This window comes from Benincasa hispida, chromosome 7 (genome assembly GCF_027475165.1).
Source record: "Benincasa hispida cultivar pf3 chromosome 7, pf3_genome.v1.1, whole genome shotgun sequence".
Taxonomy (NCBI): Eukaryota; Viridiplantae; Streptophyta; class Magnoliopsida; order Cucurbitales; family Cucurbitaceae; genus Benincasa; species Benincasa hispida.
Genome location: NC_143484.1, coordinates 49,070,765 through 49,098,674, shown reverse-complemented (window position 1 = coordinate 49,098,674; position 27,910 = coordinate 49,070,765). Strand labels below are relative to the sequence as shown.

The window sequence follows — 27,910 nt, the reverse complement described above, 5'->3', positions numbered from 1 at the left end:
ACTTCTTCACTATTCTTCATTGGTTCAAGTTGTTCTTGAGTTCCACAACTCTATCTAAAGCTCCAAAAGGATAGTGAGGAAGACCTTAAGGTGGTTCACGGTGATCTTTGGTGAAAACTGCTACTGTACAATCAAGTTCTTGGAGAGTTCTTCAAAGGTATGATCTTAAAACCCTCTTTTTAGAAAAGCATGCTTTAGTTTATGTCAAAATTAGAGAATTTGATGCTTATGGATCCTTGATACTTCCGTTACATGTTAGTTAACTCTTATAATTGGTATCAAAGCATCGTTTAAGCATTCAATTCAGTTTAATTTTGGTGTGGTGGGTGTTTTTCATAAGATATATGAAATGATGCACTGGTATGGTTTTCTGAGTTTTCGCATCTTAATTCTCTTTAATTTCTCAATTAAATTTGTAATTGGCTCTTGTTTGATGAGCTTTTATGTGTTAGCAAGAGTCTATAATTTATTTGGAGCCATTAGAGTTGAAATTAAAATGTAATTAAAGAAACAAGTGAAAAAGGTCGAGCTGTTGTTCTAGTTTTTTCAGCTTCTGCTCAAATTTGTTGTTGAGGTTCAGTTGCTAAGCGATCGTTTAGTTCTAGAAGTTACACGATGTGAAGAAAAGCTAGACGCTCGTTTAGCAATAGGCGCTGTTCATTGTGATGTTGAATACTAAACGATCGTGTACCTGCGGGAGCTAAGCGATGCATTTATTTACTATACGATAACACTACGCGATCATTTAGCTTTGGCGTGGGAACTAAACGATACGTTGGATTTGCTAAACGATGGCACTATACGATCGTTTAGCTACGACGCGCACTAAGCAATGTGATGAAGTGCTATGCGATAGCACTGAGCGATTGTTTAGATACGGAGCTAAGCGATCGTGTAGATAAATGCTAAGCGACGCAATGATGTTCTATACGATAGAGCTAAGCGATCGTTTAGCTGCAGTGGATACTAAGCAATGACATGAAAGCGTTAGACGATGGTGTTAAGCGATCGTGTAGTTCTACGCGATGGAGCTAAGCGATAGAAAGGCGATGGAACTAAGCGATCGTGTAGTCCTATACGATAGAGCTAAGCGATCGTTTAGCTTCAGCAAACACTAAGCGATCGTGTACTTCTTCTCAGACACTAGATGATTACCTTCAGCGCTACACAATCGGCCTTAGCAAGCTTTTGAGGTTGGACCAAGAGTAGTCGATTCGATTGATTTTCTCAAGGTCCAATCCGGTTCAGCCTTAAAGGGTTTTGGCTGGTCTGGTTCAGACTTTGTTGGTCCGGATCAGACTCATCCAGTCCAGTTCAAGATGCTTGGGTTCGATTTGGAGTGGTTCGAGCAATTTAAAGATGGTTTTAAAGCTGTTTGTAATAGTTAGGCATCTGTTTACTCGTTTTTGTCAAAACGAAAACTATATCAGTTAGTATTTAATCGTTTATGCATGAGATGTATGTAATAATTAAATATTCATGTATATGCATACAGTATGCCATGTAGATTTAAAAACCCACCATAGGAAGCATGTTACATGCATTGAAAGTATGTTATAATTGTTATAATATATAGTATGCATGTTAGGGTTATGTTTAATATAATGATTATATTAGATACCTTTGTTGAATGTTGTGGATGTTAAGCATGTCTAAATTTTGTAAGTTGTTATAAAATTTGTTAGACATTTAAAATTGATAACAAAGAACAGTTGCATGCTTACTTAGGTTAACAACTAATTTTAAACGTTAAAATAGATTGTTACCTTATAAAATACGGTTACAAACTCATATCGGTTCATAAACCTATCTAAGTTTGGGGGTACTTAAGTTGACGGTTTACGGAACACCTCCTACCTGAAGATTATGACCGAACTATTGAGAGTTGTTAACTGATTTTATGAGCTTGCGTGACCTTTATGAGCTTGCGTGAGCGATGTGAGGTAATAAAATGGTTTATCAACTAGACATTGTAGGTTAAATCCAATTATAAGAGTTATACTTGGATAAATCATATAGACTTAGTTTGTATGAAATTAGCCATCATGCCAAAGTAAATTACCCAAACATTTAGAAATTTTCAATAGAAGATTAACAATATATTTGATATATAGTTATTAGCTCTCACGTCCTCAAGAGTTCACACCGTGAGATCCATGCTCGGCTTCATGTCGATTTTACCTCGATTGCTCTGTACAAAAAGTGTTTACATGGGTCAATAACAAGGTGAATGAGGGAGGTGGTTCATAGTAAGTGGGTGAAGGAAACGTGTCAACATTGTCCTATGGTCTCCTCCATTAGTTTGAACTGTGAGATTCCTATGTTGCGCCTGCTGTCGTTTTTATGCGGCACTAGCTAGTCGTTAACGCGGCGATCCTTACGGAAGGTTGTAACATAGGATTCAGAACAACCCAGGCTTCAGTAAAATGAATATGGTCATATAGTTCCGTCTTGGATATTGTCTTCTACCTCGAAGGCATATTCCTACCATTCTATAAGATCTAAAAATGGCAGGTTATACTTACAAGAATTACTAATTGTTAGTAAAGATCTTGATCGAAAACGATAACCAAAAGAACTATTGGAATATGAGTTATTCTGGAAATAGTATTTGGTCAAGAACTGTCTTGCTTTTGTGAAGGAATTCTTAACTGCCCCACGGTAGCATTTGTTCTAAATCACTTAAGTATTGTTGCAAATAAATAAAGATTTATTGGGTACTTTATTAGTTTTGCTAAAAATAGATTTAGATGCATATTTAATAGAGTTTGTTTAAAAATGTTTCAGCAATGTCGAACTCAATCATACAATTGCTTGCTTCTGACAAATTTAATGGGGAGGTTTCTTCGAATTGGAAATCAAGCATCAATACGATATTAGTAGTAAACGATCTGAGGTTTATGTTGACGGAGGAATGTCCTTCAGTTCCCAGTTCAACGGCTACCCAAAATGTTTGGGACGTCTATGATAGGTGGGTGAGGGCGAACGAGAAAGCCCGAGCCTATTTCTTGACAAGTATATCTAATGTACTCAACAAGAAATATGAGATCATGCCCACAACCTGTGAGATTATGGCATCATTACAGGAGATGTTCGAGCGACCGTCATCATCTGTTAGACATGAAACCATCAAATATATGTATGTGACTCGCATGAAAGATGGAACCAACGTAAGAGAACACGTTCTCGACATGATGGTTCATTTTAACATTGCGGAGGCTCGTGGGGCAATGATAGACGAGACAAGTCAAGTGAGCATGATACTGGAATCTCTACCTGAGAGCTATCTATCGTTCAGGACAAATGCTGTCATGAACAAAATCACTTATAACTTAAGGACGTTGTTGAATGAGTTGCAAACTTATCAATCTATCATGAAACTGAAGGAAAAAGAAATAAATGTTATTTCGAAACCAAAATTTTTTTACAAGGGGTCCACGTCAGGTACGAAACCCGTTGATGATAAGAAAGCTAGTCTTTCTTCTTCTAAGGGTAAAACCATACAAATGAAGAAGAAATGAAAAGGGAAAAAGAAAATCACTGCAAAGAAAAACAAGAACAAAACTCCCAAGGTAAAATGTTTCCATTGTGGAGAGGTTGGGCATTGGAAATGAAATTGCCCAAAATATCTGGCTGATTGAAAGTAGAAAATGCTAAACAAGGTAAATATGATTTAATGGTTGTTGAAACATATATAGTGGAAAATTCTCACCTTACCTGGATATTGGATTTAGGCGCCGCTAATCATGTTTGTACTTTTCTACAGGAAACTAGTTCTTGGAGAAGACTTTCTGAATATGAGATGACTTTCAAGGTGGGAACAGGTGAAGTCATTTCAGCTGAAGCAGTGGGATATGTGAAGTTGTTTTTTGGAGATTCTTTTATCTTGCTCAAGAATGTGTTCTTTGTACCTAAGATGAAAAGAAATCTGATCTCCATTTCCTATCTTTCAGAGAATATGTATAGTGTATCTTTTGAATGTACTGAAGTGTTTGTTTATTCAAGATGAGTTCATATTTGTTCTGCTAGACTTGAAAATAACTTATACATATTACAACTAACTGAAGCAAAAGCCATTTTAAATATAGAAATGTTTAAAACTGTTGAGACTCATAATAAAAAGTGAAAAATTTCTCCTAACGCCTATCTTTGGCACCTCAGGCTTGGTCACATTAATCTCAACAGTATTGATAGATTGGTAAAAAAACGGTCATCTAAATCAATTAGAAGACAGTTCCCTATCTCCATGTGAATCATGTCTTGAGGGAAAAATGACGGAAAGATCTTTTTCTGACAAAGGTCTTCATGCCAAAGAACCTCTTAAACTTATACATTCAAACCTATGTGGTCTGATGAATGTTAAAGCTCGAGGAGGATATCAGTACTTCGTTAGTTTTATTGACGATTACTCTCGATATGGTTATATTTACTTAATCAGTCACAAGTCTGAAACTCTTGAAAAGTTCAAAGAATTTAAGGCTGAGACTCAAAATCAGTTAAGTAAAAGAATTAAAACACTTCGATCTGATCGAGGTGGTGAGTATATGGATTTGCAATTCCAGAACTATCTAGTAGCTCAAGGAATTCAATCTCAACTCATAGCACCTAGAACACCACAACAAAATGGTGTTGCAGAAAGGAGAAATCGAACCTTATTGGACATGGTTCGATCTATGATGAGTTATGCTCAATTACCTCAATCCTTTTGGGAGTATGCAGTACAGACTGCAGTTTATATTCTGAACGTTGTTTCGTCCAAAAGTGTTTCAGAAACACCATATGAATTGTGGAAAGGACGCAAAGCGAGTTTACGTCATTTCCGTATCTGGAGTTGTCTAGCACACGTGTTGGTACATAATCTTAAGAAGTTGGAAACATGTTCGAAATTATACCTATTTGTAGGATATCTCATAGAAACAAAAGAAGGATACTTTTATGATCCCCAAGAAGATAAAGTATTTGTATCGACAAATGCAACGTTCTTGAAAGAGGATCATATTAAAAATCATCTACCTCGCAGTAAACTAATATTGCAAGAACTGTCTAAAGATACTATAGAAAGATCAACAAGAGTTGTTGATCAAGCTAGTCCATCAACAACGATTGTTGTCCCGTCACGTCCATCCCAAAGAGTTGGGGATGCCTCGTCGTAGTGGAAGGGTTATTCAACAACCTGAACGCTACATGGGTTCAATAGAAACTCAAAACATCATACAAGATGATGGTTTAGAGGATCCATTATGGATAAAAGCCATGGACGATGAAATGGAGTCTATGTACTTCAACTCAATCTGGGAACTTGTAGATTAACCACACAGTGTTACACCTATAGGTTGTAAATGGATCTACAAGAGGAAACGAGATCAAAGTGGCAAGGTACAGACCTATAAAGCTAGACTCGTGGCAAAGGGTTTTACCCAAAGAGAAGAAGTTGATTATGAAGAAACTTTTTCTCCTGTTGCCATGATCAAATCAATAAGAATACTTTTTGCCATTGCCACATATTATGACTATGAGATATGGCAAATAGATGTCAAGACAGCTTTTTTGAATGGCTATCTTGATGAAAGTATTTTTATGTCTCAACCAGAAAGGTTCGTCGAAAAATGACAGGAACAGAAAGTCTGTAAGCTTAATCGATCCATTTATGGATTAAAACAAGCATCCAGATCTTGGAATATAAGATTTGACACTGTGATCAAATCTTATGGCTTTAAACAGAACATTGATAAACCTTGTGTATATAAGAAGATAGCCAACAAAATTGTAGCATTCTTAGTTCTATACATTGATGATATCTTGCTCATTGGGAATGAGACAAGTTTTCTTACTGGCGTAAAGAGATGGTTAGCAACATAGTTCCAAATGAAAGATTTGGGTGATGCTCAGTATGTTCTAGGAATGCAGATCTTTCGAAACTGAAAGAATAGAACATTGGCACTATCTCAAGCATCTTATATTGACAAGATGTTGTCAAGGTACAATATGAAAAATTCCAAAAAAGGTTTATTATCTTTCAGGCATGGAATTCATTTGTCCAAGGAACAATGTCCTAAGATACCTCAAGAAGTTGAGAAGATGAACAGAATTCCATGTGCATCTACAGTTGGGAGTTTGATGTACGATATGTTGTGTACACGTCCTGACATATATTTTGCAGTTGGAATCGTCAGCAGGTTCCAATCCAATCCTGCACACGATCATTGGACCGCTATCAAAAATATCCTCAAGTATCTAAGGAGAACGAGGGACTATATGCTTGTGTATGGACCTAAGGATTTGATCTTTACAGGATACACTGATTCTGATTTTCAAACTGATGTAGATTCCAGGAAATCTACATCAGGATCAGTTTTCACTCTTAACGGATGAGCTATAATTTGGAGAAGCATCAAGTAAAGTTATATCGGTGACTCCACATGGAAGCGAAATACGTGGCTGCATGCATAGCTACTAAGAAAGTAATATGGCTACGCAAATTCTTGGCTGATTTGGAAGTCGTTCCAAATATGCACCTACTTATTACACTGTATTGTGACAACAGTGGTACAATTGCCAACTCAAAGGAACCCATGAGTCACAAACGTGGAAAATACATTGAAAGAAAGTATCATCTCATCTGGGAGATCGTACACAGAGGAGATGTGATCGTCACAAAGATAGCTTCTAAAGAAAACCTTGTTGATCCATTCACCAAGGCCCTCTCGGCTAAAGTTTTCGAGGGCCACCTAGTTGGACTAGGACTCCGAGTAGTGTAATCTAGGGCAAGTGGGAGAATGTCTATGGTATTTAAGATGCCCTAGTTTATTGTATTTTTATCATTATGTTTCTCAACATTATATTGTATATATTTTTTCTCATTGGAGTTTTAGTCCAAGTGGGAGATTTTTGGGAATGTCTTAGAACTCTCAGTTCGTGTTAAACATTCTATTTATCAATAATAATGACTTGTTGATTTTGCATCTTATTATAGAAATCCAATAAACACATTCTTGGTTATAGTCTGAATGCAGTAACTTTATGTAATGACATAAACATGATCAAGTTGACAGTATATAGTCTAAATAGTCTAATAAGTAAATGGATGAAATTGGATATCTCATCCTGGTAACACTATTGGATGTAGCCCACTTTGTAGTTGTTACAAGAAGTAGTAAGGTGCTACAAACGATGTGATCCACAAATCGTCCATGTTGGCATCCCACGGAATGAGTTTTCATATAGACTGGACCACGAAAATAGTCACTTTTCTTTATAACGACTGTTTACTGCTAAAACTAACTATTTCATTTATCATATAACCTAGGTTAACTCGATCTTAATCCTGAGCTAGCTATGAACTCCTGTTTGTTAGGGATTATCCTTTGATCTGCCAACGGTGAGAGTAATCCAATAGCACTGCTCAATAAGCTTACCGTTTTGGGGTAAGACCGGATGAATAGCTGGGGACATAGCGTTGTAAAATGGATTTCACTCCTACCCTATTTAGGGTTAGCAGATAGGTTGTTCTCTTAAGAACTGATTTCAGGTTTTGAACAATCAGGGCCCCGCCTTCTCATGATAGAGAAAAGATTTTATTCATAGAGATTATGAATCATAATTGTTCATTAAAGGATCAGTAGGAACTTAAGGAACAAGATGTATTCAAAGGGGTAAAAAGATATTTTTGACTTAACTGTAATTACGAACAACCTATGAAGGATCGACTTACTGATTATGGTTATTAAGTGGACATAATATATCTACAGTGAGGGGATTTCAACTATAGGCTATAGTGGAGTGTCTCATTAGTTAACGAATGGGGGTTAGATCGGACTAATGAGTTTAGCCGATTAATCTCGAATCGTTGGAGTCCATGATCTGTAGGTCCGCAAGGTCCCCCTACTAGCTCGTAAATGGTTAAGCTTTAGAGTAGCTTGAGAAATTAATTTGAAATACTCAAATTAAACGGAATAGGAGAATATATATTTAAATATGATTTAAATATATGAAGATGATTATTGTGCAAAAATTAATTTAATATTTCATATTAAATTAATTAATATTTTAAACTAATCTATGAAATTAATTTTAGAAAATCATTTTTCAGTTTTATCAAATCAAAAATGGTTTTTGAAATCAATTTTGATTTTAAAAGAAAACTGGAAAAACGGTTTTGCATGCTTTAGAAAATGGAAAATGTTGTTTTTCCATTATCATCTTCTTCATACTCACAAAAAACCCATTTCCTTCTCTTCATTAATACTCCAAGCATGAGCTGCAAGGCATGCAATTCACTTCTTTGCATGTTCATCTACAATAAATAAAGAAGTTTGGAGTGATTTGAAGGAGTCTAATACAGAAATTTTGAGAGAAAATTTCAGAGAGAAGAAAGTGTTCTTCAAAGTGAGCTGCTGTGAGTTCTTCACTATTATTCATTGATTCAAGATGTTCTTGAGTCCCACAACTGTCTAAAGCTCCAAAAGGATAGTGGGGAAGACCTTGAGGTGGTTCACGGTGATCTTTGATGAAGACTGCTGCTGTACAATCATGTTCTTGGAGAATTCTTCAAATGTATGATCTTAAAACCCTCTTTTTATAAAAGCATGCTTTAGTTTCTGCCAAAATTAGTGAATTTGAATGCTTATGGATCTTTGATACTTTCACTGCATGTTATTCAACTCTTACATTGTAGTGTGGCGGAGTACTAAGTAGGGGTGTATCACCGACTCCACGATGGAGGCCGAGTACGTAGCTGCTTGTGAAGCTGCTAAGGAGGCCGTCTGGCTCAGGAAGTTCTTGACAGAGCTCGAAGCTGTTCCAGATATATCTAGGCCCATCACCCTCTATTATGACAATAGTGGTGCTGTGGCGAACTCCAAGGAGTCCAGGAGTTATAGGCGCGGCAAACACATAGAGCGGAAGTATCATCTGATCCACGACATAGTGCATTAAGGAGACGTGATCGTCACGAAGATCGCCTCGGAGCAAAATGTTGTTGATCCGTTTATGAAGGCTCTCACGACTACAGTATTTGAGGGTTACTTTCAGAGTATGGGTCTACGGAACCGCCCGCGGTTGGACTAGGAAAAGTGGGAGATTTTATTGTACTAGGTTTTTATGCCCTAATTTATTGTTTTGTACTTGTTTTTGTACACCTCACTTCGTTTTAGGACAAGTGGGAGATTGTTGGGGTTGATGCCCTAAAGTCTCATGTCCTATAGTTTGTAAACACATTTTATACGAACGCTTGTGATGTATAATATATGATATTTACTTCACTTCTTGACTTTGTACATTTAGATGTTTTATTTGCTTTATCACAAACCAATAAACTTAAAATCCCTAGTTGTCTTTATGTAACTTAAACATGTATGTAGTGACATAAAAGTGGATCATGTCTTAAGTGACAACCAAAATGATCTATAGTATATGGATACAGGAGGGAAACCTTATCCTGATAACGCTACGAACGCGGCTCGCTTCGTGGAATAGTTACAAGTGTTGTGACTTGTCGAAGATGGTTTGATCCTGATCATTCGTGTAGGGAACATGCGAGCGGGGGTGTCCTACACAAAGAGTTTGTATAAGACCTGACCACGAAGTGTTAACGTCTCGTCATATAACTCCGTTCATGACAAAGACTTCACTTCACTAGGATGACCATAGGTAACTTGGCCTCAATCCTGAGTGAGTTAGGAACTCCTATCATTGAGGGTGGTCCTTTGATTTGCACGGGTGTGAGTGACTAGAGCGCCGACTCAAACCTACCACTTTGGAGATTTGTCTGATTTTGGAGCTGGGAACTCAACTTCACAAGATGGAGTTCACTCCTTCTCCAAAGCAAGGGTAAGTAGATAGATTGCTCCCTTAAGGGCTGATCCTGGGACTTGAACGATGCGACGCTACACATTCTCATGGCCCGAGCGGTGTTCACACATAGTAAGACTATGTTGTATTGTTCATTAGAGTGATCAGTGGTACTTAAGGAGTAAGATGTAACTATAGAGACAAAACGGTAAATTGGCTCGATTGTACTTACGAGCATCTGTGAAGGGTCATCGTACTGATGATTGGTTATATCGAATGGACATAGAAATATATCTATGGTAAGAAGAGTTCAGTTGTTGGTCTTTAGTGGAATGCCTGACAGTTAATGGATGGTGGATCTCGTGGCTAAAGAGTTTAGTCAGTTATTCACGTATCGTTGGAGCTTCGAGCCATAGATTCATAAGGTCCCTTTGGTAGCTTGGATACAAGTTGAGAATCAGTTTTTGGGTCAGTTTGAAATGTTCAAATTGACAAGAGGGAATTTGATTATATATGATATAATTGAACTAGTTAATTATATATGATATAATTGACTTTATGTATGAGATACATTAATTTGGAGGAAATTGGATATAAATATGATTTATATCTAGTGGAGGAAAAATACTATGGTTAATATATGATATTAAGCCATAGGTTATGAATATAATGAGATTATATTAATTAATTAGACAGTTATGGGATAATTGACTGGCGTCTCTTCTGTTTTCATAACGGATGAGTAAGATGAAGAATTGCTTTGAGACGCTTAAATAGCTCACGGTGTGTTAAGCATGTTGAAGTGTGGACATAGCGTTTATGTGTGTCATTGCTTAGTAAAAATCAGAGCCTATACGATAGTGCTAAACGATCGCTTAACGCTTACACCGTGTACTAAACAATCGCTTATCTTTTACTCAACGATCGTTTAGCACCCAAGCTTTACTAAACGATCGTTAGCTTTTTCTATACGATCGTTTAGACGATCACTTACCTTTTCCTACACGATCGTATTCTTCACCTAAACGATCAAGCATTTTGTCTATACGATAGACGAGTCTTTCTCCCACTTGCTTGATCATTATATACGATCTCTTTACCTCTTCCCTTCCACCAAATCCGAACAAAGCCCATCTTTTGGATTCTCACTCCGAGAATACTGAGGGCTCTAAGTGATGTCGTCCCCGTTTCCTTCTATTCGTGTGGAGATTGTTCGTAGTAGACGATTGGGTGTTGCTGAACGATAGCTTGCCGTTCCAGCGAAAGCGAGATTTACTATGAAGAAAAGTCTTTAACTAGTATAATCTCTCGGTCTCTTATTTATTGATCCTTTAAGCATGCTAGTAATTTTGCTTTACAATGCATATCTGTATGTTTGAATGTATATGTGAAAATTTTGTCACAATGAATTAGAAAGATCCGCTTCCGCTCATAGGTACTCTTGAATAAGAGTTCCTTCAATGTGGTCATCTTAGTAAATGTAAGTCTTTTATAGTAACGGTATTATATCGAGAGATTATTCATTTCGTGGTCCAGTCTTGAACTCTTTTTATAAAATACTCCGTTCACATGTCTCCACATGAACAATCAAGATCAGATCATTCATAGTACTTTACAACAATTGTAACAACTACAAAGTGGGTCGTATTCATAGTGTCATAAGGATAAGGTACCCAACCTTATCTATCTACTACAGACCATTTAGGTCATTACTTAAACATGATCCAACTGTATGTCAACCACATACATGTTTTAAGTTACATGAAATAACCTTGGATCTTAGTTTATTCGATTGAATTAATGCAGTTTAAATGTTAATAAAATATCTATTATTTTATTAAATGTATGATTTGTATTTACAAACTACAAGATACATGAGATTTAGGACACCAAATCCAACATGAAATCTTTAATTTCCAAATATTTTCCCAAACATTTGCCATACTTTTGTTACTAGAGCATTCCATGTCGATGATATTCTTCATAAAGAGTCAATAACCACTTTTAACGGAGTGTGAACCAAACTTTTTCATAATGCCAAATTAACTTTTCAGAAATTCGTCTATTTGTTGGTATTTGTTTGGTAAACTCAGCATCATCCTCAATTAGCAGATTGATAATAAATCTTCATTCCATCCTCCCATAGAACGTAAAAAGTCACCTACTAATAAAGATGAGGATAGTGGATTAAGACAAATTGGTCTAGGTAACCATGAATCTGAGAAAAAACATATTGATCTTCCATCACCTACCCTATATCACAAACCTTTGGATAACATGTCTCTCCCTCAAATGAAACTTCCCATATAAAAGAAGAATTAAGACTCACAACAGCCTCCATGATCGAGCAATTTGCAAAATAAATGCTTTTTAAAACAATAGAAACCAATGCATTTAGATTTTCTACAATCCTCCAAACTTGTTTGACAATTAATACTTGATTGAAGCCACTCAGGTCACGAAAATTAAGTCCACCCATTGCCTTTGGTAAACACATCTTCTTCCAGCTCATCCAATGGATCTTTTTCTTATTACTCTCTGATTCCCACCAAAATCTTGAGAATGATTTGGTTATGGCATCACAAAAAAAATTTTAGAAGTCTAAATAAGTTCATTGCATATGTAGGAATCGATTGGCCAATACTTTTGATTAAGATTTATTTTCTAGCTTTAGGGCAAAAATGATCTCTTTTATCCTTGGACAATTTTTCGAATCTTTTCTTGGATATAGTTGAAAATCAACAGATTTGCTCCTTGTAAGTGAAGAGGGAGACTTAAGTATTGTCCTAAATGATCAACCGTTGAAATTCCTAACAAACTGCTTAAAAAATATGCACGATCTTGGTTAATGTTAGCAGAGAAAATCATAGATGATTTATCAAAATTAATACTTTCCCCTAAAGCTAATTAAAAAAGAAAGAGGATATTTTTAAGATCAATCATTTCCATTTTAAATGCTTTATAAAGGATAAGACTATCATCAACAAACAGTAAATGAGAAGTAGTTGGACTAGAATTATTTAAACAAAAAACCTGAAAGACTATTAGTTAAAATAACATTTTGAATTAATGAAGATAGACCTTCTACAGCAAAAAGAAATAAGTAAGGTGATAAAAGATTGCCTTGATGGAGGCCTCTTGATGGAATGATCTTTCCTTTATATTCTCTGTTTAATAAAACAGAAAAACTTGTAGAAGATATGCATTCCATGATTAAAGACACCCAAAGAGAATCAAAGCCCATTTTAATTATTCCACTCAACTCTGTCATAGGCTTTGCTAAACATCAAGTTTAATAGCTACAAAGTCTTCCTTACCTCATGTGTAATTTTTTGGAAAATCTAAGCATTCATGATCTAGAATGGTATTATCATAGATTACACGATCAAGAATAAAAGCTGCCTATGAAACGAAGAGGTCCCCAAACCCTAGCCACCGGCCTTCGCAACCCACCGTTCGACCATTAGAGTCTGTCGCTGCCCGTCCAGGCATTAGCCCAGCCATCCAATGAACGAAGCCGCCACCACGTCCGCCTAGATCTGAAGTTGAACGCCAAGCCCAGCCATCCGCCTTCAGTCGCACGCTTCAGTCGTCATTGTCGCGCCTCTTCCAGACGCCGTCCATCGCCGCCACGCGTGAGTCCGATCCTTGTCCAATCAGTCGCCAACGCTTACCGCCCAACCTAGGTGCTCATCGAAATTTCAATTTTTGGGTAAGATTGAGCTGGTTTCGACAAATTGTTGGTTGGTACTTGAACACTCGCTATGAATTACGTTTAATTTCGTTTTTCTCTTGGCATTAGAATGTTAAATGGAAATTTTGGAGAGGTTTTGAAGCAATTTTGCATTATGTTATGTTTTAGATAATTGTTTGGAGATTTTGAGACGTCATAGAGATGGACATTGTTAAGTTGGTAAAATTGGAGAATTTCAACACTTTGGGTCTTTTGGATTAGAGGTATTTGTGAAAATCAAGTTGTTAAATATGAGTTTTGTTTTTATGCTCAGGTTTACTAATTGATTTGAGTTTCAGAACTAATTTTGGACCAAGCCTCATTTTTAGTAAGTTAAATTGAGGATATTTGGACCAGTTTTGTTAATTGAATTTAGACCCCAAAGGATTAATTTAAAATTTTGGATTCATGATTTTATGCCATGGTTACTAAATCAAATTTGACAATTTATGTTTTAGGATTGATTCAAATTTTTTTAAGGTTTTAAAGAAGACTAATTTTGTGGACTAATATTCATGACCAAATTTGAGGTAAGTAATCTTACTTACTATAGAACCGCCTATGTGTCAGGCGATAAATATAAGATTAATTTTGAGGATTCTAAGACTGCTTACATCGAGATGCATAAGGATAAATAAGTTGACCTTGATTATGTTTTGAAGCATATTATGAGTGCCAGCATGAACAAAGTTAATTTGTTATTATGAATTATTAGATGAACATTGAGCATGATGATATGTATTTGCATGTTGTGGGACTATGTTTTATGATGCATGTTATGTTTATGATAGTGGTTGTTATCCTTACCCGTAATTAGATATCCACCAAAGGTGGTGATCTCCTTCAGGATTTCACCCGATGTTTGTGTTTCCTTCAGGATTCACCATAGGTTTGTGTTTCTTTCGGGATTCACTAGAGGTTGTGATCTCCTTCGGGATTTCACCAAAGGTTTCATGTTTCCTTCGGGATTCACGAGAGATTCGTGTTTCCTTCAGGATTCACTAGAGGTGGTGATCTTTTTTGAGACTTCACTAGAGGTTCATGTTTCCTTCAAGATTCACCAGAGGTGGTGATCTCCTTTGGGACATCAATAGAGGTTTGTGTTTCTTTCGGAATTCACCAGAGGTTTGTGGGTACACCTAATCTACGGTAGAGTGGGTTCAACTACTTCACTAGTTAGTCATCCCATGGAAAGTAAAGGTCTATGCACGTCCCACTAGAGAGTGGCATCTAGAGGACATAGATGTTTAGCGTGACCTTGATAGTGGGGTTACTTACTGAGTATTTTATACTCATTTTTTCTCATGTTTATTTTTCAGGTAAGGGTAAGAGCACACCGGCGAATGACAAACAGAATCCGTAATCGAGCCATTTAGGACCAGTCATATGCTTCCCCTCAAGTTTTCAAGATTTTATGCTTTAAAATATGTAGTCTTGATGTTTGAACTTGAAATTTTGGTATTTGTGCTTTTAAACTTTTCATGAGAATTTTCTAATTTTGTTTTAGATTTTAAGGGTACCATATTAAATAAATTTTAGTTATTTACTTTTGATAAAGTTATTTATTTCATAGTATTTAGTTGGCTTTTACCAAATCATGGAAATGTGTCGATTTAAAATGTATGCATACATGTAATAACGGCCTAGTAGAAGTTCTAAGGAATCGAGTTGTTACATCTACTAGGCGTAAAATTGAAAATTGAGTGTTCCATTCGATATAAAATTAAAATTTGGTCAAAATGAGGATAGTTCAACTAACATAGTACTCGTATTATCAATCTCAAAGTCAAAGATTTGGTTCTCTCATCCTTCATATTGTAAAGAAAAATAATAATAATAAAATCAATATCTAACAAACAAAAAAATTATTAAATATAAAATTATTATCAACCAATTAATTTTATATGTCAAAGATAATTAAAATTTAAAAGCTTATTAGGTCCTTTGGAAAGTCAATTTTGAAAGTTTTATAATCAAATAAACACAAGATTAAAAAAAACAAAATTCGTAAGTAATGGCTAATGGGACAAAAAGTTGGGGTCGACCCGTACCCGCTAAACCGATTTGGATTTACAAAGCCAACCGCCCCATTGTTAAGAAAGAAAGTTTCTAGAGGCGTCTCGCTAGGTAACGCTTCGACGGCGAACGGATAGTGAGTCTGAATTTTCCGGCCGGATACGACGGATATTGATCGAAGAAGAACCCTAAGAGTTAGGTTTCGAGGTCTTTGACAATGGCGAGTCTCTTTCTCTCTTTAATTTCCCGAGCACGGGACTCTTTTGTGTATAATTTCCACTCCTGCTTTTTTATCCTCTCTCACTTGTATATTCTTACTTTGAGTTTTTATTTTCAGGCGGATTCCGCTGAAGAATTTGAGCCCTTGTTCGATTATAGCCGTGTTCAGCCTCGCTCCGTTGTTTGTCTCGATGGTAATAGTTCTCAATGATATTCAAATTTCACGAAAGTCGGAACTTTCTATTTTATTGTGTTTGATGTCTTTATAATTCTCGTTTGAGCGAGAAATTTCGAAATTGAGTTGCCTTAAGCTTGCAATCTTCCAAACCGATGGTAATTTTGTGCTTTTGTTTTTCTTATATTTGGATTAAACAACAATAGACGAGGATTCAGACGCAGACAAATCTCCGGCACCTTTTTCAAAGCGAGTGAAGATTGTAAATCCGGCGGTATGTTATTCCCTTCATGTAGTGAAATAGACTCTGTTTTCTTAAGATTAATGTTTCGTTGGAACAGTCAGTAAAGCTAGTTTTGTATGATTATTTCCTTTCAATCAATATTTAGGCTACGAGTTTGGTGGATAGTAACCCAAAGGAGAAACAAGTGGAAATTGAAGATAAAGAGGAAGATTGGTTACCTCCTCCACCTAAGGTGTTAGTTGATGCAGAGAATATGTGTGGGGAAGATTCCACATTGAAGGAGTTAAGGTATTCCAACTTAGTGGTATGCATCTATTGCTTTGTTAATCTATTAATATATTAAACTGGAACTCTTATTTGTCCTGTCCATAAGCTGCCATGGCATGTGTCTCGTGCCATTTTGCCTTTGTATATCATATGCAATCTGCACTGATAGGTTAAAGAAGCAAGAGTTGGCCTCTGTTGCTTTATCTGCTAAAAACTTGTTGCGAGAAGTCGAGGAATCTGCAAAAGTAGATGTTGGAAACAAGCCCGACTCCTTGGAGCCTGATTTGGATGTCCAAACTCCAATTGCTTCTAAAGAAAGAGCTAAGATTGTTATTTCTGTACGAGACAGTGACAAGGAAGAGCTCAAACAGTTTCGCCTGTTTGTGGTATGTTCTTGTGCATGTCTGCGTGTTATTCACAACTCAGAATTCGCCTTCTTCAATTGCAACCATCCTGTTTTGTAACATATCTCATGGTTTGTGATTACTGTTCTTTATATGCATGCGAGATGCCTTTTATTTGCCCTGTACTCGTGCATTAGTAAGCATGTTTAGATATAGGGAAATGAATGAATGAATGTGATGAAGTTGATTTGACTAGTAAGAGTGAGAATAGGAATAAGTATAGACCATGGTAAGTGAATCTTGAAAACATTGATTAATACAAAACGAGGTTTAGCCAAAAACTGTGATGTTTCAATTGATTGTTAAAAAGCAGAACAAATTGAACTTTCTCATTTGAATTCCCAACTTTTCTGTGGTAGTCTCTTTACTATCTAGAAAAAAAGAGTGATTCAGATCTCTTTTTAGTTGCCAATAGTGATTAGCCACATGCACCCTTTAATTTGATTTTCTTGTACTTCCTTTCCACATCATGATTGCCTTAACTTCGTTATGTGGTGATCATTAGATTTGAAGTTGAATGAAGACGTTGGATGTTACTTCTGTTACATTAGTGCTCTGTATACAGTTTCTGCGATTATGAATGTGGTTGTTTTATAACAATGGGTCTTTCCACAACTCATCCACATTTAGGCTATGGTGAAAGTACTATAGGTCTCCCATGGTGATGATACTTCAGATGTTATTTGATTGATTTACTTTAGGAGAAACTCCCTAATCATAATACAAAATATATGCACCTTGCCTTGTTGGATCGGTCTGTGCACTCCTCCAAACATACTCTAACATGGTTTTGAATTTTAATGTTTGTATAGGATGACAAGTTTGAGCGACTTTTCAAAATGTACGCAGACAAGCATAAAATCGACCCTAAGAATTTGATTTTCGTTTTCGACGGGGATAAAGTCGGCCCAGACGATACCCCAGTTAGCCTTGGCATGGAAGACGATGATATGATCGAAGTGAACATCAAGTCAAGTTGAGTAAGGTGTCTTTTAAGTGTATATTTTGTGAATTAGTTCACCAGTTTTGGGGACGGGAGACTTGGAAAATGCCAAATTCAATACTTTGTACCATAAGATGAACAAATCGCTTATGGAAGGCTGTGAAGGTTCCTTATTGGCAAGCACATTGAGATCAATGAAAAAAATAAAAATGATATCAAATTCATCTGTAATGTTTTTTTAGTTTCTTTTCCCATCGACCTTCATAAGATCATGGTATTATTTCTTTTATTTTAACATTTTTGTCCATATTTCTACATTTTTTTTGAATTCGACATAAATATGAGAGGAAAATTAATGAAAAATATAAATAAATAAATAACAAAGTGTCACTAATGTAGATGTGATATAAAAAAAAAACTAAATATTTTGACGAATATTTATTTCTTAAGTTAAATGTTTTTATTTTTATTTTTGGTGTTTTTATAATTTTTTTCAAAAGTATTTATCGATATTAATATTTTATCAATATTTATGGATGTTTTTATTAAATTAAGATTTTAATATTTTCATTAACATAAAAATAAGGTTAAAATTTTGAATTCCAATCCCAAACATTGTTGAACTTAAAAAGCCCAACATAAACATAATAATTTTCTTGACATTTATCAAGTGCCAAGTTACTAAGCAAAAAGTCTCCAAGAGAATTGCAGAAGAAAAATAATAATGGGAGATTGTTACAATGTGATTGCCTCTTGATAACAGTTGAACAGAAGTTATGCATCCGTAATCACTACTAAACATAATTTGAAACATCAATATAAAATTGTGAGCAAAAAATGTCGGTCCCTACCGTTCATTCTGTGCGGGACCTGAAACGATGGTTCATTGTCCGTATGGAGCCGTAATTGGTAAGCCCTTTTATCCAATGGCAGAATGGCATTGGTCTCTCAGAGTAGATAAGATTGTCGATCACACAATCGAATCTACGGCCTGTCTTCTGGTCATAGGATCTTCATAGTTCACATGCACTTTGGATAACTTGGTCGATCATCAATGGTGATGATGGGTCCCCATTCTCAGCCACGTGCCCACCTCCATCCTCCAAAAGCTTCACGGCTCCCTTGCTCACGTCACTCCCCAAAAAGTCTCATGACTGTGATTGTGGACCAATCTTTTGATGATGATGATGATGATGATGATAAAGGAAAGAACCAGGCTTCAGTTCAGATTCAGAAACTCCCCTTCTGTTCTTTTCCTAAGTCAGAGCCCCCAGCTGCATTTTCCCGTGTAAGATTTTTTCCCCTCACGGCTTCCCCCATTGAAAACAGTGGTCAAAACCCACCTTTTTGTTGCTCACCCTCCTCAATTTTCTTATGTTTTCTGGTTAATTGATGTGAATCTTCAAATGGGTCGATGCTGGTTTCTGTTATTTCAATGTCGTTGGCTGAGTTTTTTATGTTTGAATTCCAGGTTTAGTTGATAACTTGTGGAATGTCTTTCTGATTGCTTGTTTGAGTTGAATCCTCACTTGGGTTTTGTTTTGTTTCTGATTTTGATTTGTTCTCTAAATGATTGCTTGTTAGACAGAGTTTGTTGCATACCGGTGCTTATATTTTGATTTGAAGTCTTGCTTGTGGAAGGATTGCTTGCGGTTTAAGAGTTCATAAGCAACAAATTGGCTTGAATTGGTTGTAAATTGCGATGTAAATTGAGTTCTGGATCTTGGAAAGTAATGGCAGAATACTTTTCAATGGAATTGAGCAGCTTCTTCCTCGTTTAGGCGGATCGGCTCGGAAGAAGACCGGTGGAGTTGCCATTTAGACTTTTTTCAAACATGAATATGTGGACTTTGAATTGACAGAGATCTTGAATATGAGCCAATGGAGAGAACTTGTGAATTTTGTGCTGCATTGAGGCCAATTATTTACTGTACGCCTGATGCAGCTCACCTTTGCCTTTCCTGCGATGCGAAAGTTCATTCAGCCAATGCACTTTCAAGTCGACATCTTCGGACTCTCTTGTGCGAATCTTGCCGAAGTTTCCCTACTTATCTCCAGTGTTTAGATCATCAGATGTTTCTGTGTCGTGGCTGCGACCGAACCCTTCATGTTTCCTCTTCCCAACACCAGAAAAGGACTATTAGAGGGTACATGGGATGTCCTTCAGCCAACGATTTTGCAGCACTTTGGGGGTTTCATGTAAATGAAGTTGACAAAGATAAGTTTGTGTCTACTTGTGGCTCCGAAACTTCCAGTGTTGTTAAGGCTTTCGATGCACCAGGACGAAGTCATTCACATATAACTGCCGCTAGAATGAGCTATCCCCCTCATGTCTCTATTACTGAAGCTGAAAACAAGGTTGGATCATTAACTCATGAAACTTATGTTAAGGGAAAGTTTCATGTAAATTTTATGGTTTTCCCTTTAAATGGCAATTGCCTCTTGAAATTTATCTCACTTTTTGTTCTTCATTACTTTATCAATCATGTTTCAAAAGCACTAGGCTTCTAATACTCTGGTTGACTTTATTTTATACCTACAAATAGAATAACACATCTTGCTTCCAAATTGGTTGACAATTTTCCCCCTTCTTTCTTCTGATTACTCAGAAAGAAATAAAGTACTGCTAAGAAGTTAAGGCGCAATCCACTGAAAACAATATTTTTCAGAGTTGTTGAATGTAAGCAGAGAAGTTGCATTTTAAAGACACCAAGTCAAGGACTAAATCTATCCTTTCAGTTTGTAATTCGTCGTTTTTAAAATCGGACATAAATTATACGATTAATTAGCTTAGATCTGTCATGATTGTGCTGCTTAAATCATGAACTGCAGACTTTGTTTCTTTTATATGGATATTCTTCTGTATTTTATTCATGAAGGGGGGCTCGGTTTCTGCTTTCTACTGCAGGTGCTCTACAAAGCTCAAGAAAAGGGCAGTTCATTCATTTTACAACAAATTTTAGAGTTGAATCGACTCCAGCTTGTAAAGAAGAATGGCCATTCGCCTTTGATTCTTGGTGAGGGAAAAGACAGCGCGACTTCTTTAAGGCCTTGCACCTTGGAAAAGTTTGAGCAATCTCTTAATCAACATGTGCACCATTCTGAAGATTTCGGTACTGATCTTCAGCAAAGGGACAGCTTACTTCAGGAGCTGAAAATGACTTCGTTTACTCAGCTCGAAAATTTTCCATTGTCATCCCCTATTTTGCTTCCTTTCCATGGAGAATCACTTTGGCATTGTAAAAGTCCAGCTGAAAGTAGTCAGGTTTTTCTATCAATCGTTGGTTATAAATCCTTATTGTCTTGTGATATATATCATCTGTTTTTGGAATTAAGCATCGCTTGATCATATGGAAATGAGAAATCATCGACAAACTTATGGCTAAGTTGGCTGTCATTATCGAAACGAAGTTATGTCGAAGTTGAAAAGGAAAAAAAAAAAGTTTGAGGCTAAATTGTTGAAGAAAAGTAGATTTGGGACTTGAATAATGGGGCCAAAAACATAGAGTTTCATTTCATGAGTTGAAGATTTTACAGCTTCCTTTTCAGTACATGACCATTAACATCCCACTTCAACTAATCTGTCAATGACACTATTTTCAAATGAAACAAAATCTGGGCATTTTAGTAGGATACTTTTATCTGAACATTATCAATCTGTTGAACAACTTGTGGATTTTGACTTGTGGAGTTCTTTTTTTTAACATTCTTCTAAATCTTGGCAGCTATGGTCTCAAAATATGCAAGACCTTGGAGTTTGCGACGAGCTTGTTTGTCGGGATGATTTCAACATACCTGAAGTTGATTTAACATTCCAGAACTTCGACGAAATATTTAACAGTGATCAAGATCCTACCGGTGGGTTGTTTGATAATAAAGATGAGTCGTACTCCTCAATCGAGAAGGATATGTCACTCAGTAAATCAGATAATCACAATGGGAAAGGGATGGAGGTTTGGAGTGTTCTTTAGTTTTATTTTGCTTTAGATCCTTGAAAAAGAACAATCAACTTTCAGTTTTTTTAGTATAGAAATAGATCCAGTTTATGAAGAGCGAGCATTTGTTTGTATTGCCAATCGATATTAATCTATATATGACAGGCAAGCTCGGCGACGTGGTCATCTTGCATCTTCTCGTATGCTCTCATGGATAAAGATAGTGAACCATCTGGTGAAGTTTGTAATCTTCCCATGAGTACAAGCATGGAATCTGCTCGTCCAATCCGACCTTCCCTTTCAACTTTGTCATTTGCTGATTCAAGGATGAGTGTTGATAGTGCAGGAACAGATTGCCCTGATTATTGGGCAAGAGGCGAACCTTCATGTAGCTCGCCTTACCATCGTGAGCATAAGCACTCCATTCCCCTCGACCACGGCGACACTGCGACAAGAATGTACAAAGAAAAAAAGCAGTCTCAACAGTGAGTGAAAAAGTGCATAAATACTCCTATTTTTATGCAAAATATCCTACACCATGAACTAGACTATGCCTCTTGTATAAGATCTGTTTCTTTTTTTGTTCAGAAACATACATTTCAATCCTCACCATGTCACAACCATCTTTTCTTTCTTCAGGCAAGATAAACAAATCCGACTCAAGGCCAGATCTCTCGTCAAGAAACGGGTAAGAGGAAGATATGAAAAGGCTGAGCGATACGACTCGAGTACCATCGCTATCAGTCGAAGTTATTGAACTTCAACTTTGTGTATCATTTAATCATTTTCAACATGATATGGTATCTCTTCACTTTAATTCTTTTCAATCAGTTCTTTCAGTGCACAGCCTTTGGAGTTAGCAGCATATAATGCTGCACTTTACTAAAGCTTAGTGCAAACCTTGATAATTGAATCTAATTGACAATCATTGCCTTCTTTTTGTTGGAAGCTGCTATTCATTAACGAAATTCAACAAAATCAAAATTGATTGTCATTAGAATGGGAAAGCATTGGATTCCTTGTGACAAATACTAGGAACCAATCTTTCTCAACATAAAGACGAAGATGGGAAAAAGAATAAGGAAAAGTTTGGGTTCAAATATTTTTCAATTTTATTTTAACCTATGAATTTCAAATTATTTTGATATAGTCTCATCTTTGATTGAAAAATGAAAACTCACTATGATATCATTTTTTTAAATGCAGTAATATTGGTTTTTGTGATTTCTTGTTCTTGTATATGGAGTGAACGAGCTTAGAAAATGGAGTATGAATGTTGAAAATTAACCCTCAATTTTTTGTTGGTTAATAATTTCGTTTTTAAAATATATATATTATATTTGTTTCTTTCCAATTTTCAAATTTTTGTTTTCACACTTCTTAAAGGAACACTTGAATTTCTAGTCAAATCCTAAAAAGAAAAACTAGTTTTTGAAAATGATTTTTTTAGACCTCGTTTGATAACTATTTTGTTTTTTAAAATTCAGTTTATAAACACTACTTTTGTGTGCTGTTATCTACTTTTTAGAAATGTTTTAAAAAATTAAGTCAAATATTAAAAATTAATATAAAACAGTTTTTAAAAAGCTCATTTTTGTTTTTAAAAATTGGTTAAGAAATTAGTTAGGAATGATGAAACTATGATAAAGAAGTTATAAAATCAAATATAATTTTCAAAAACTCAGATAGTCCTCAAACAATGTCTTTTAAATTTTTAAAACTTAGACTTGATTTGTAACATCCGAATTTTAGGAAAATTTAAGTTAATTATCTAAAATTATTGAGTTCAAATTTCCCTTTCTTTTGGAAAATTGGGGTTAAATTGAAATAATCGAAAAACTTTTATTGATTAAATTTAATTTAATTAATTAGATATTCGAATTGATTATTTTGAAAATATTGAATTTTGCTTCCCTTTGATTTTAGATTTTAGGGCCAACTTAAAAAAAATAATAATGAGATAATTAATTTCATGTGGTTTAATTGATTTAAATATTTGAAAGGATTTAATTTGTATCGAATTGATGGATTTTATGCCCTTTAATTTTGGTTTTTGAAGCCTAAATTAAGATAATTTGAAAAGTTAATTGATTTATAAATTTAATAAAATCTTTGCAGATTTTGGAGATATTGTGATAAAATATTTTATTTATCTTTTCAAAATTGGAAAAAAAATAAAATAATTGAGATTTTTTTTTTCGAAATCAAATGAGAGTGAAAAGAGGTCAAAAATTGGGGAGAAAACAATTCGGTTTTTAAGCGACAACTTCCATAAAATTATCAATTTCTGGAGTTTGAACCGTTGATCGTGCTCAAATTTGGTCAGACTGTTCGAGATATATAGAGTTTTATTTTGAACGGTTGGATCGTTATTTAAAGCTATGGTTTGTTCATAATTGCTGCTAAATAAAATCTGTAAAACTAGAAATTATCCTTCTCTCCCACTCTCGCAAACCCTCCTCATGCAAGACCCTCGCTACCAACCACTAGCCTAAATAATTTATGCCATCCGACAGCAACACTTGCTGCCTATCTATAGTATCCACAGCCGACGCGCCATCAGCCGCCACTTGCCCGATCTTTGCCAGAATCTTGAGAAAAACCTTGGTAAGACTTATTTTCCTTATAATTTGGAAGGTGAAATTCACCCATTTGATTTTGGGTTAAATTAGTAACCTATCTTTGGATTGAAACTTAGATTCAAGATTTGAAAGTTTTGAGGCATTGACCATCAAACTAGAGACCATTTTGTTTTGCAGAAAATTGGTAAAGATCGGTAAGTTTTGGGTAAGTTGTTGGTTGGTTATTCTTTTGGATTGAGAGTAATAGTGGAAAAATTAAGTTATTGATTTTGGATTTAATTCTGGATCAGATTGGCTAATTAAATCGAGTATTGTAATTTGTCTTGGACCAAGCCACAACTCTAGGTTGATTCAAGTGTGCTAAAAAAGTTCTAAGGAGATTTTGTTTTGCGTTTTTTTACCAAGTTGAGGTAAGTGATACTATTACCGGTGTCTTCGTGCCAGGCGACCTAGATTAGACCTATCAAGTTACTTCTGGAGCATGATTTTGTTTGACATTATGTTTTGCTAGTTACATGGTAATTACAAGTATTATGAGCATGTTAAAATTTCAAATCAGTACTGATATTATGTATGTGATGCATAAATAAACCAGTAGAGCGGTTTATTGTCTCGCCTTGACGCATGTTATTATTATGTTTGACGGTGTACCGACGGGCCGCTAGACATGCGTGAACCTACATGTTAACATTCATGTTATTATCATGTTTGACGGTGTGCCTAGGGCCGCTAGACATGCGTGAGCCGACAGGTTTACGTTCATGTTACTTTTATTTTCATGTTTCATGTTTTGACGGTGTGCCTATGGGCCGCTAGACATGCGTGAGTCGATTGGTTCACGTTCATATTATTATTATGTTTGACGGCGTGCCTACAGGCCGCTAGATATGCGTGGGTCAATGGGTTCACGTTCATGTTATTATCATGTTTGACGGTGTGCCTACGGGCTACTAGACATGCGTGAGTCGACGGGTTCACATTCATGTTATTATCATGTTTGATGGTGTGTCTACGTACCGCTAGACATGTGTTTCAAGGCAAGATAGTACGTCTTTTGGTTTTCCTTTCATCATCAAAAAGTCGATGTAGCTGTATAAGCCACGGGCTATCTTTCTTTGCTCGTGGATACATAGCCTGATCCCGGTAATAGGATCACTTGCTGAGTATTTTATACTCAACCTTTCTTAATTTATGTTTTTCAGGTAATGATAGGAACAGACCGGCGGGTGACGAGAGAGACCTATGATCGTGCCATATGGGACATGTAAATCACTTCCGTCCAGTTTATGTTTTCAAGTTATTTAAAAGTTTTGATTTGAAACTCAATGTTGGTCAAAATTTTATTTGTTTAAGTTATTTTTTTATCTTCATTATTTTAGGGGTCCCGAACAAAGGTTTTACTTATTTGTTATTTATTTTAGAAAATTGTCTTTATTATTTTAATAAAATTTATTTTCTTCAATGGTCAAAATGTTTTAAATATAAGTGTGTAATTATGAGTAACGACCCTTATCAGAATACTCAAGGTCAGATAGTTACATAATTTTTTTAAAACAATAGAAACTTATATGGGAGTAAATGTGTGTTTTTAAGGTTATCTTTTAGGAACTAAGAACTAAAAATCAAATGACAGTCAAAATGAAACCATTTCTTTTTCTTTTGGTTGATTAATGAGCTTTCTAATAAATAAATAGTCTCAATTAAACATTTATCTAAACTTTTCTTTTTTTTTCATAAATAACCTAATGAACTACCATTTCATCCCACTTATTTAATTTTTAAAATATATATATAATAATGAAAATTTATTTTAAATAACAAAAATGCTAAAAATATTTACAGCTAATAGCAAAATATCATAGTTTATCTGTGATAGACCACGATAGACAACGATAGACTACTGTGTCATGATAGACATAGATAATAGTCTATCATTGTTAATTGTGGTCTATCACAGATAAACTATGATATTTTACTATTAGTTATAAATATTTGGACTCATTTTTTTATATTTGAAAACAACTCTATAATAATATTAATATTGCATTTAAGAGAAATTTCTTGACGTTATGAACTCCTTAAAACGGTCTTCTTCTCAAACCTGCACATAATATGTTATTTGAATTTGTTTAGAAATGAATCATGTTGTATACAATATACCTTTGTATTTTTCAGCATATTCGATATATATTTGATATCTTAATGGAGAGATGATCAATTTTCAACTAAAAATATGAAAATAAATGAAGGAAATCTTCTAAAACGAATAAAACATTTGCATTAAATCAATATCAATCGAAATTAATAAATAACAAACAAAATCAAAATTAAAAATGATGTTAAAAATAAAAAAATTTAAATATTTCGATTTTTTTGAAATAACAATGAAAATTTTAAATTGGTAAAAAATTAAAGTAAAAATTCTTGACAAAATAATTTAAAATCTTTGACATTCATGATGTATAAATTATCGTCCATGTAAAATAATTATATTCAAGTTCCTTCTCATTCACATAAGTGAGACATATAAACGTTAAAAATGAAACGAAAATGGATAGAAAAAGTAAATAAATATTGTATTTCGGGGGAAAATAAAAAAGGAGAAAAAAAACGCTAGAAGGAGGGCTTGAACCTCCGACCTTGTGGTTAACAGCCACACGCTCTAACCAACTGAGCTATTCCAGCTATTGAAAATAAAGCGAACTATTTTTATATATCTTGTATTTATCAAATTCATAATAACCATAAATTAAAATATTATTTTGGTTTGTGTACACTGAAAGCTATGCTAGTTTATTCCTGGTATTTCTTTTAACACTCAAGTTTAGTCTCATATTTTCAATGAATTGGTTTAATAAAAATTAAATACAAAATCGAAAGTTTAAAATTTTATTACAAATAAAAGAATATGTGCCACTTTGCAAAAAAATTTCTCATTGTGTTAGTTTTTTATACCATTATTTTTTTTTTCTATTTTTTTCTTTTGATAGTATAGAAAGTAAAAAATCGAATTGATAGTACAAGGCTGATGTTGACCTAACATTAATGTTATCCACACAAGGAAGTTCCATTTTTTTTTTCTCATCTTTCACTTTATCTACCTTTTTAAAATTTCAATAAATAAGTTTTTGTGATATAAATTTGTAATTTAAATTTGCATGAAATTATCACCTTTTATCGTTTAAACCATCTCAAAATTTAATTAGAAAATGACAGAGAAAATCAAAAGTTAGAAAAAGTGTTCCAGTAAGTGGGAGGAAACTACCTATTAAATAGGAAAAAAAAGGTGAAAATAGTTATAAATCACTAACCAGGTGTCTAAATTGATTCATATGTTGGTCTTCTATTTCAAAAATTAAAATATTAGTATTGAAACTTCACAATTATTGAATCTAATATTGTTGAAATTAAAATTCATTAGAAAGCTGAACAAAAACCGAGACATGGATTAGCATATAGTGGTGATCTGAAATGAAAAATGAGACCATTTCACTCTTTCAAGATGCTTCACATGATGTCTCAATTTTCATCTAAAATTATTAAAGATGTATACTTGAAAAATAATATTGAAGCATTTATAAAAGGTCAAAATAAAATTACATA

At 34.9% G+C, this 27,910-nt stretch overlaps 2 protein-coding genes, 1 long non-coding RNA gene and 1 other non-coding gene across 8 annotated transcripts; 3 read left to right on the top strand and 1 right to left on the bottom strand.

The window, feature by feature from the left end:
* The first annotated feature begins 13,158 nt into the window (after positions 1-13,158).
* On the top strand, positions 13,159-15,079 carry LOC150035219 (uncharacterized). The gene is made up of 2 exons (XR_016530735.1): positions 13,159-13,501; positions 14,842-15,079. It is a non-coding gene; the product is annotated as an uncharacterized LOC150035219 (long non-coding RNA).
* A 476-nt stretch (positions 15,080-15,555) lies between these two features.
* On the top strand, positions 15,556-18,021 carry LOC120080907 (Ubiquitin-like superfamily protein). 2 transcript variants are annotated; one of them, XM_039035583.2, is made up of 6 exons: positions 15,556-15,758; positions 15,876-15,951; positions 16,139-16,206; positions 16,322-16,464; positions 16,613-16,829; positions 17,660-18,021. In XM_039035583.2, exons 1-6 carry the CDS (start codon positions 15,756-15,758, stop codon positions 17,825-17,827), a joined length of 675 nt encoding a protein of 224 aa, XP_038891511.1. In that variant the 5' UTR covers positions 15,556-15,755; the 3' UTR covers positions 17,828-18,021. The 2 variants fall into 2 exon arrangements, with proteins under 2 accessions (XP_038891511.1, XP_090171804.1); XM_090315678.1 differs by having other exon boundaries at positions 15,589-15,758; positions 16,613-16,918.
* A 719-nt stretch (positions 18,022-18,740) lies between these two features.
* On the top strand, positions 18,741-22,673 carry BBX27 (B-box zinc finger family protein). Of its 4 annotated transcripts, none has more exons than XM_039036573.2 (6): positions 18,741-19,078; positions 19,379-20,148; positions 20,699-21,055; positions 21,516-21,743; positions 21,891-22,210; positions 22,365-22,673. In XM_039036573.2, exons 2-6 carry the CDS (start codon positions 19,672-19,674, stop codon positions 22,480-22,482), a joined length of 1,500 nt encoding a protein of 499 aa, XP_038892501.1. In that variant the 5' UTR covers positions 18,741-19,078; positions 19,379-19,671; the 3' UTR covers positions 22,483-22,673. The 4 variants fall into 4 exon arrangements, with proteins under 4 accessions (XP_038892501.1, XP_038892502.1, XP_038892503.1 ...); XM_039036574.2 differs by having other exon boundaries at positions 18,777-19,078; positions 19,375-20,148; XM_039036575.2 differs by having other exon boundaries at positions 19,018-19,261; positions 19,375-20,148.
* Positions 22,674-26,918: 4,245 nt separating this feature from the next.
* TRNAN-GUU (transfer RNA asparagine (anticodon GUU)) lies at positions 26,919-26,992 on the bottom strand. Its single transcript has one exon. It is a non-coding gene; the product is annotated as a tRNA-Asn (tRNA).
* Between the last annotated feature and the right edge of the window lie 918 nt (positions 26,993-27,910).

Coding starts and splice junctions, on each gene's coding strand:
- LOC120080907 (XM_039035583.2), top strand. Junction 15,952..16,138: donor CTCCGTTGTTTGTCTCGATG/GTAATAGTTCTC, acceptor AAACAACAATAG/ACGAGGATTCAGACGCAGAC. Junction 16,830..17,659: donor AACAGTTTCGCCTGTTTGTG/GTATGTTCTTGT, acceptor ATGTTTGTATAG/GATGACAAGTTTGAGCGACT.
- BBX27 (XM_039036573.2), top strand. CDS start 19,672: ATGGAGAGAACTTGTGAATTTTGTGCTGCATTGAGGCCAATTATTTAC. Junction 20,149..20,698: donor TTACTGAAGCTGAAAACAAG/GTTGGATCATTA, acceptor TTTCTACTGCAG/GTGCTCTACAAAGCTCAAGA. Junction 21,744..21,890: donor ACAATGGGAAAGGGATGGAG/GTTTGGAGTGTT, acceptor TATATATGACAG/GCAAGCTCGGCGACGTGGTC.